The 9,699-nt window shown below is 43.8% G+C and overlaps 1 protein-coding gene across 5 annotated transcripts; it reads left to right on the top strand.

Moving 5' to 3' along the window:
- Positions 1 to 1,541: 1,541 nt before the first annotated feature.
- On the top strand, positions 1,542 to 8,817 carry LOC136545354 (F-box protein At2g26160-like). 5 transcript variants are annotated; one of them, XM_066537383.1, is made up of 4 exons: positions 1,542 to 1,743; positions 6,424 to 7,088; positions 7,197 to 7,258; positions 7,473 to 7,792. In XM_066537383.1, the coding sequence occupies exons 1-4, from the start codon at positions 1,616 to 1,618 to the stop codon at positions 7,647 to 7,649; spliced, it is 1,032 nt and encodes a 343-aa protein (XP_066393480.1). In that variant the 5' UTR covers positions 1,542 to 1,615; the 3' UTR covers positions 7,650 to 7,792. The 5 variants fall into 5 exon arrangements, with proteins under 5 accessions (XP_066393480.1, XP_066393481.1, XP_066393478.1 ...); XM_066537384.1 differs by lacking the exon at positions 7,473 to 7,792 and adding an exon at positions 8,715 to 8,817 and having other exon boundaries at positions 6,424 to 7,258; XM_066537381.1 differs by having other exon boundaries at positions 7,197 to 7,792.
- Positions 8,818 to 9,699: the final 882 nt, after the last annotated feature.

The following is a 9,699-nucleotide window of genomic DNA, read 5'->3' as shown; positions in this document are numbered from 1 at the left end:
AATTTGTCCTCGCTGGACGACGAGCTGCTTGGAAACTTGATGGGGTTGTCCGACATTTTCTTTTTTAGATTGAAAGAGAAGGGGATGATGGATGAAGAAGAGGGGTTGTTTCAGAGGGCACCGAGCCTGAAGTATATGTAGAGGTGGGTACGCGGCTCTTAGGCTTCAAGCGGCGGAAGTAATGGTGATTTGACGGCCTTGGAAGTTGAGACAAATCAACACTCACGCTGAATTTACCATCGATTGACCAAACGCTACTTTAGGGCCGGCGGGCAAAATGCGTATCCCAGTCGGCCCGGCTTTTCATGCGACGGAGGAAATGCAACCCCAATACCACTGCCGCATCTATCGTTAACTCGTCGGTGGTAGAAGTCTGAACTGCTGGTTTCAGTACTAGGAGGCCTCGCTATCCTTCCAATCGACGGTAAGTATCACACCGTCGCTTCTATCGCTACGACAGTGAAAGTGGGGACAGTGATAAATCAACCTGTAGTAGTGATAAAAAAATATATATATTTGCAAGGACTTAGCTAGTACCTAATTTGTATTTGTATATTATTGATAGCTTGAGATGTTTGTTTGAAGGGAATTGAGCAGTCTCATCTGTTTTTTTTTTTGTTCCGTCCGTGATCTGCATGAAGATGTTTGATCAGTTCATGTTACGCATTCTAGTTTGCTTCTATGGAGTGACTGGCCATTCAGGTTTTTACTGCCACGGAAATGAGGCCGAGTGTTTCCTCTCTTTCACTAGCTGTGTATCCTCTGTTATTATTTGGTTTCAATTAATACTGGAAGGCGACTGAGATGTTTGTACGGCTTTATTTATATTAGTTATCAAATGAATTCGGTTTCCCAACTCATTATGATTTTATGGTTTGTGTTGAAGATATGTGATGCTACTCTAGTGTTTCAGAACTATAGATGTACTTGGGCATTTTTTTTTATCGGCCTTACTTTTACTACTAGCCATTGGTTATTACTTACTAATTGTTACTAGCCGGTAATCTGTATTTTTTTTTCTTAATACTTGTCTTTCTAGTTGATGCTGATTCAATGACAATTATGTACTCCTGTGATACACTGATACTAGTTCGGAAGTCGGATTTATTTCTGCTGCATCCTGAAAACTTTGAACGAGCCCTTATCCAAACAGTGGAACTACATGTACACTCAAATACTGAACAATATATAGAACATCATATCTAGTTACAACAATGTTTGTTGTCTCGCAAAAAAAGTCATTGATTTTTTTAATCTTTTATTTAAGGTTTGACCAAATCTTTTCCTAATTCTAAACAACATTATCAGTTATACATTGATTTCGTTTATGCAACTGCAGAACGGCACTCCCGTCTCCTGCCTTCTTCGCTTTCCATTTCGGCCTGATGTTAATGGGCCTCACCTGTTGCCTCTGCAACGTGCCTGTGTTGGGCCCAGCCAATTGAGTCCCCTCAACACAACAAACTCGTACTCCCGAAACCCATGGGCTAAATCAGCCCAACAAATCCCAAGGTTCGGTCCATTAGCAGAACAGCCGCTCCGCCACTTCGTCGGTCTCCTCCCTCCGTGCCGACTCGTGCAACACGCACAGAGACACGCAGGTCACAGGTCACCCATGGCCGGCCGCCGCCGCCGCCGTGGGCATCCCCGACAAGCACGGTCGCCGCCGCTACCTTCCCCAGGAGAGCCCTCGCCGCTGCCTTCCCCAGGAGAGCCCTCGCCGCTGGAATCCAACGCTCTCAGGTCCGCCCGCGTTCCTTACCCTAACCCTCGCTCCATGCCTCTCTTTGTTTGGTACAGTTTCGTTGGGTAGATGTGGAGACAGATTGAAGCAGCCAGCAGGTAGGGACTAGGGATCCTATATATTCCTACGTCAAGCAATAGTCTCTCGTCTATCGTGCCCTCATGTTGGTTTGGTGTGCTATGTTGCCATGGATTCGTTAATGGTCATGCCCTTTATCTCGCTGCCTAAAATGTTCATGTTCACTGAAATCAGAGTTTTCTTGCCTGTTGTTTGTTGCGGACTGCTAAAGCGTGTCAGTTGTATTACCTTGGAAAATACTACGTTTATGTGGCCTCCGAGCTCGGTTAACGTGTCTTGTGTACCAGGTTACTGTTACTGCATTATCGCCTCTCCTAAGAGATTAGCATTATCTCTCAGTGGCAGAGCTTCAACTGATTTTCTGGAGGGGCAACCAACAATAGTGTAAAGAGATTAGCAATGTTTTTATCAAATTAATCACTGTTGGTGCTTGCTATTAGGTAGTAGGTATTGATGAAAAGGTTGCTTGTAGCATACTCCTTGGGATGTTCAACCGCAATTAGGACATGCATTCACTGGTGCTTGGATGTATTCCTTAGGTGTGTTTTTGGTCCAATTAATACTGCAATTAAGAAATTGAGACTTGGGGCAACTTATCGTGTATGCGGTTGCCTTATTGCACTGCTTCTGATGTTTGGTATTCAAATTATCAGTTTTAATATTCTACTCTTTGTGTTTCTAGAATGATAATCATCTTGTAAATATGCTGGTGAGTGATCAATGACTGCTAGATTTTGTTTCCACCGTGTATCTTTCGTATGCTGTGGACAGTGCATATATCAGAATGGTTTTGAGTGAAAGCTCCATTACATTAAGCTCAAAAGCTGCCTGGTGATTCTACTTACATGATATTCATAGTGTTTTCAGACCATTGCTTTAATCTATGCTAGGGAATAGTAACTTGAACCTTGTACTTGTAGCAGCCTTGTAGACTTTTGGCCTGACAGAGGCGCAGAGATTGCTTTACATGCAAATTATTTTCATTTATTTTAAGAGTGTCGTAAAGACACATTACATTTAGCAAGACAATGTTTCTTTGTATGCACTCTGCATTTTGATATTTTATTTCAATTTGAAGGTGTTTCATCTCAAATTCAAGTGCTAAAATATTTCTAGTTTGTTGCTGCAAAAAATGAAGGGAGAATGATGCTAGCTTTCCCATATACACCTGCAAATATTCGTCCTATAGTTCCAATAAATCTTCCCTCCCATTTTGTTCTATTTGATCCTATTTTGGATGAAGCAACATTTGGGTACTACTACCATTTTTCTTTGCAATATATTTGTGGCATACAACATTTTATTCTGGAACATACATCTTTCGCTTTTTAACTGAAGAAAGCTGCTTGACGTTCCTGTAAACCTGAGAATTAACCTGATTGCTCAAAACTCAAAAGGTAGAATAAATATGACCTTTTGACACCATTTGGCTCATTAAGTACCTATTGCGCTGTGCACGAGATTAATATTCAAATTTGGTGACTGCCAGTGGTGCACTGAAGTCATAAATTTAGCATTTTAGCTTCACCTAGGTTAGACTCAAATTAGACTGAATGCATTACAAAACGATTTCTAACTCGACTTGGCTCCATATAAAGTGGTAAATGGAGTCATAATCCAATTTGCAACTGTGATGCTTATGTAACAAATTCTTCAGTATAATCTAAACAAGAATCGGTCAATTTCCTTTCAAGTCCATGATTATATGGAGCAGTCGCTTTGTGCTGCATGAATCACACTTTGGATAAAAAAAATATATATTTGGAAGGACTTGGCTTGTACCCCATTTGTATTTGTATATTATTTACAGCTTGAGATGCTTGTTTGAAGGGAATTTAGCAGTCTCGTCTGTTTTTTTTTTGTTTCGTCTGTGATCTGCATGAGCATGAAGATGTTTGATCAGTTCATGCTACACATTCCAGTTTGGTTCTGTGGATTGGCTGGCCATTCAGGTTTCTAACTGCCATGGAAATGAGGCAGAGTGTTTCCTCTCTTCACTAGCTGTGTATTCTCTGTTATTATTTGGTTTCAATTAATACTGGAAGGCGACTGACATGTGCATGTACGGCTTTATTTATATTAGTTATCAAATGAATTCGGTTTCCCAACTCATTATGATTTTGTGGTTTGTGTTGATATGTGACGCTACCCTCTAGTGTTTCAGAACTATAAATGTACTTGGGCACTTTTTATCGGTCTTACTTTTACTACTAGCTATTGGTTACTAATTGTTACTAGTCGGTGATCTGTATTTTTTTTCTTAATAATACTTGTCTTCCTAGTTGATGCTGATTTCATGACAATTATGTACTCCTGATATACTAATACTGGTTCGGAAGTCGGATTTATTTCTGCTGCATCCAGAAAACTCTGAACGAGCCCTTATCCAAACAGTGGAACTACATGTACATCCCATACTGAACAATATATAGAACATCAGTAGTTACAAAAATGTTTGTTGTCCTCGAAAAAAAGGCATTGAGGTCTGACCAAATCTTTTCCTAATCCTAAACAACATTATCAGTCATACATTGATTTCGTTTATGCTACTGCAGTACTGCACTCCGTCTCCTGCCTTGTTCGCTTTTCCATTTCGTCCTGATGCTGATGGGCCTCACCTGTCGCCTCTGCAACGTGCTTGTGTTGGGCCCAGCCAATTGAGTCCTCTCAACACAACAAACTCGTGCGCCCGAAATCCATGGGCTAAATCAGCCCATGTTCAAAAAAAAAACAGCCCAACAAATCCCCAAGGTTCGGTCCATTAGCCACCCGTAGGCCTGGATATCGAGCTGGCTCGGCTCGGCTCGTTATACCTAACGAGCTAAAAAGCTAGCTCGTCTCGGCTCGGGAAAAAGCTTGAGCTAGCTCGTTTGGCTCGTGAGCTAAGGACAAAAAATGTATTAATATATAGCTGAATTATTGCTATTGCATTAAAAAAATAAGTATGACATTCTTAATTTTTGGGGATAAATTCATTATCTAGGTAGCAATAATTGAATAATCTGGATAGCAATAATTAAATAATCTAGATAGCAATTATTCCTGTAACGGCATAACCTACAGACCAATCAATGAATGAAGCAAATTCAACATACCACCACGTCCATGGACAGGGTGGGATTCGCTAAAGACCGAGTGCTAGCTCCTCGTCCACGAAGCTTACTCCTCGACTCCAAACTTGGAGGTGCAGCTCGTTGAGCTCACGAACAGCTTGTGAGCTAGTGCTCGACTCGTTATACTAATGCGCTGAAACCTTGTCTCGGCTCAGCAGCTAACCAGCTTCGAGTTTCCCGTCCAGCCCACCTGCTAGCAGCCTGTTCGGCTGGTGCTGATACGATCGTATACGATCGTGGATTATTACTGCTGACTGGTTTGGTGTGAGAGAAAAATACTATTCTGGCTGGAAATTTATGATCGTTTACGACCCCAAGCAAACAGGCCGAGATTCCAACAGCAGAACAGCCGCTCTGCCTGTTCATTGGTCTCCTCCCTGCCGACTCGTGTGACACGCACAGACACACAGGTCACCCATGGCCGGCCGCCGCCGCCGCTGCCTTCTCCAGGAGAGCCCTTTCAGCTGGAATCCAACGCTCTCAGGTCCGCCTGCGTTCCTTGCCCTAACCCTCGCACCTCGCTCCATGCCTCTTTTTGTTTCGTTGGGTAGATGTGGGGACAGATTGAAGCAGCCAGCAGGTAGGGACTAGGGACCCTATATATCTTGCGTCAAGCAATAGTCTCTCGTGTATCGTGCCCTCGTGTTGGTTTGTGTGCTATTCGGCCATGGATTCGTTAATGGTCATGCCCTTATCTCGCTGCCTAAAATGCCTCATGCTCACTGAAATCACAGTTTTCTTGTCTGTTGTTTGTTGTGGACTGCTAAAGCGTGTCAGTTGTATTACCTTGGAAAATACTACGTTTATGTGGCCTCCGAGCTTGCTTAACGTGTCTAGTGTACCAGGTTACTGCATTCTCGCCTCTCCTAAGACATCCTTACTGGAGTTCAGATAAATTAGTGCCTTGTAGACCTTTAGTACATCATGTGGTTCTCGTTTCGTGATAGCACAGGGGTCCAGGAAGAGCTCAGCAGATGGAACTATTAAAATTTGAAAAAATAAAAAATCTTAGCTGAAACTAATTGCATGGTTTTCTGAGATTTAGCAAAGGCCAAAGGTGTAATTCAGCTGCTCAATGTACCAGTTTGCCCCTGAGTAGCCTGAACTATCCAGATAATAATGGAAACTTCTTTTCCTTTTTTAATTTAACTTCAAAATTCTCATTGCTTGATGAGTTGATTTTTTATGTCTTTGGGGTACCTGATTCAAAGTATTGTCGCCATCATGAGAGATGGAAAAAAAATACATGGATTCCTCAGGCTACTAAGAAATATATCTATGCTGATGTGCAAGTTGCGGGTGGTATTGTCGTAATTTGCTTTGATTGATGTTTGGCATGCTTATATACATCCTATTCTGGAGTTTAATGAAATGGATATTCCTTATCTGCCTTGGTCTATGGCAAGAGCATTTTGCATTTTTAACATTATTTTATTTGTCATATTCGTCCCATTAATCCATCAGCATTGAATTTTCTGTGTTTGACAGGGAAGTCGCCGTTGCAGAAAGCTCATCCAAGAAAACCTGCCATGCCTTAAGCTCTACCCGCTCTTTCGCACCTAGCCCTGATGTTTGGGCAGATCTCCTGGACAGCCTGCTTCTCCAAATAATTGTCCTCGTTAGCTCATTCCATGACCTCCTTGCTTTCATTGGCACCTGCCGCTCTTGGCGCGCTGTGCTCTCTTCCCTCCCACCTTTATTTACCTTCAACATCCCACCTCTCCACCTTCGACCAGATGATTATGATTCTCATCCCCATTGCAGGTACATCAAGCATAGTCTTTTATCCAATATCAGTTGGCAGCTTGTTGATCCTGCGAAGCAAACCTCCTCCCTCAGCTGTTCAGCACCCCAAAACCTTCAGGTCCACATGCAGTATTTGGGCTGCTCATATGGCTATCTTATATTCTCCAATATGGAGCAATGCCTCCTTGTCAATGTGTACAGTGGTGCTACCGTGCGGCCTCCCAAGCTTAAATTCACTGACAACCGCAATGTCTACTATGGAGCACTTGTAGCTCCAATCAATTTATCTAATTCCCGTCTCCTCTTTTGCTCAAGATCATCCATGTTTCAGTGGCAGGTTGGATCTGACTTTTGGTCTGAGCACCCTTTGGGTGTCCAATACATTGTTCAAATCGTGTCCTTCAAAGGTGAGATATTTGCCATTGACTCCCTTCAGAGGCTCCACAGAATACAGTTGGAACCTCAGCGCAGCATGCAGGAAGTAGCAGTTGTCTGGGATGCGGACATGTTTCTAGGCCTGTGGAATGCACCATGGTTGGTGGTCTGTGGTGACATGCTTCTCTTGGTTTACTTCTCAGTAAGCATCGATCCCTTTTCTCGATTATCTGGAACCTTTAATGTATTTCGCCTCGACTTTCAAGTTGAACCAGCTAAGTGGGTAAAAGTGGATGATCTGGGAGACAATGCCCTCTTTGTTAGTTTTGATAGGAGGAATCCAACATTTTCTTGCCTGGGTCCCGAGAAATGGGGTGGGAAAAGGAACTGTATTTACATTGCCAACCCGTCTGCAGATTCTAATGAACGTTGGAGTGTGGTCGAAGTTGGTCAGGTGGTGCTTGACCCAAAGTTGTGTACTAACAGTGCAGAAAAGAATTTACCCCGTGCCCCGTGGAGGCAACTGCAAAGCCTTTGGGAGCTTCCTAGTTTTGTTTATGGTGTTGGCCAGTGACCAATCCATGCTTGCGTAGGAGTTTTGGCAATTTGTGGACACCCCTTTCCTTTGATGCTCTAATATGATGTATTAGCTAGTCCTGTGGCTTTGTTATTTCTTAGCTTGGCATTCAATGCCCGGTGCAAATTACAGTCAGATCTTAATGCTGATCTCATGATATATCTAGTTTCCAAACCAGATTTTCTCACTGTACTTCTGAACAGTAACTGAAATGTTTTTGTAGGAGACTGTTTGCTAGAACAGAGCTTAAAGTTCATTGTAGATGCTGATTGTTTGAAGTACTTTAGCATTGTTGTGAAAGATGATTTTATTATGGTTAGCCATAGACTATTGCTCTTTGTTACAGCAATCTACGGTTGAGTTGAGCTAGGTGCTTCCACACAATTGTGTTGAATCCAACTGTTGCCTTCAGTCATCTGCCAGGAACTTGTTTGCTGTCTGTTGGTGTGGATCCAGCTGTTAGCAATTCCTGTCAGATATTGATATGTTTGATGTGAGACTCTGAGTAAGGTCTGTTCAGTTATGGTCCAACGTTTCTCTTGCTACGGTCCAAGAGCAGGTGGAGGCGTGACTGTCCTTAGACTCCTAGTAGGTAGAGCTTTGCTTAGCTGAAAATCTGTGATCTTCAGAACTAACTCTGGTTCAAGGTTGCAGATTCAACGAGTGAAAATCACCAAAATTAGATCGGTGGTGTGGGGTCTTCAGTTCACCTTGGCTGTGCATTGGTGTAAATAGTTCTAAATTTTGAATGTTAGATAATGGAAAGAGCAAAACTGACCTTCAGTTTAGCTCATGCAGTCATGCACTTTTTTTTTTTTTTTGATCTTTGGGTTGCCTAGTTCATTGTTCGTTCAATCGTTCTTGAGCTTGTGCTATGCTGTCCGCTATAATTTGGTCGATTTTTAGCTGTCTAAAATGAACGCAGGGCCAACTTATGATGATTTGTAACTATGCTTTGTATGTCAGGCTACTGCAAGTAGATTTATGCTCCCAAATTACAAATTTGATTTCTGAAACCAAAGAACATTTTGCAAGTGCCGTACTCTAATCTCTGAAATCTCCTTCCAACCAAAATGCACAGATCTACTAAACAGTTCCAACAACAAAGACGACACTGGAGCGCAGAGACCGTGCCATCTACAGACCTACGGATCTACTGAACATCACAGCACATTATACGGTTGTTTACCGACTCCAATTGCATATAAAAATCTTCGTGCATCTACCTATGAAAAAATCCTAGACCTAACGCTACAAGCCTCACATTGAGGTCTAGCATAGCATGACCTGCTATATGAGCCGAGTAAAGATGGCAACGAGGAGAAAAAACCCACGTACCTGCTGGCACCCGACCTAGGCACGGATACGGGCACGAACCTTTGCCTGCGAGCACGGGCGCAGGTATAGAGTTGTGTCCAAACAGGCAAAGGTAGACAGGCAAGAAAAGAGCATGCCCACACCCGCAAAACCGTAAAATCCGCACTGACATGTGAGGTCACTGCTGAAGAGGTATATAACCTTCAGATTCTAGGTTTCACTCATTCAAAATTCACAATCCCCCACCAGCAGCCGTCACCCGTAACCCTCACCCACCCGACCCCGCCTTGGCGCCTTCCCACTTCGAGGTCGTGGGCAGCATCGTGCCTCCAGTGGTCTAGGCATCCAGCCTCCTCCACTCGCGGCGAGCGCGGCGCGGCTCCCCGACGCCCCTAATTGTGGCTCCCCGTCCCCGATGCCGGCTCCTCAACGCCCCCACTCGTGGCTGCGACCCTCCAACGCCGGTCGCCAGTCTCCCCACATCCCCACGACCCCGGCACCTCGCCTCCCCGCCGTCGTCCCCGCTCACTCCTCCACTCGCGGTGTCGCGGCTCCTGGCAGGTGGCAGGTGCGAGCACAGAAAAATTCTCACAGGTGCGGGTTTTTTTTTGGGTTGCCACTCATCTGGGTACAGCTGTAGCATCTGTTCGTACACACGCACGTCCACTCAACACACGCACACTACTCACACCACCCGTGTACAAACAAACCTACAACTACACTCAGATCTGAAGACTGCGTCCTTGTTG

The sequence above is a fragment of the Miscanthus floridulus genome, chromosome 3 (genome assembly GCF_019320115.1).
Source record: "Miscanthus floridulus cultivar M001 chromosome 3, ASM1932011v1, whole genome shotgun sequence".
In the NCBI taxonomy this organism is placed as follows: Eukaryota; Viridiplantae; Streptophyta; class Magnoliopsida; order Poales; family Poaceae; genus Miscanthus; species Miscanthus floridulus.
The sequence above is the reverse complement of the archived record's forward strand: the minus strand, read 5'-3'. Positions and strand labels throughout refer to the sequence as shown.

What these genes read in the sequence shown, in the direction of transcription:
- LOC136545354 (XM_066537380.1), top strand. Translation starts at nt 1,616, where the DNA reads ATGGCCGGCCGCCGCCGCCGCCGTGGGCATCCCCGACAAGCACGGTCG. An exon ending in CTGGAATCCAACGCTCTCAG is followed by an intron (nt 1,744 to 6,423) that starts GTCCGCCCGCGT and finishes TGTGTTTGACAG; the next exon opens with GGAAGTCGCCGTTGCAGAAA.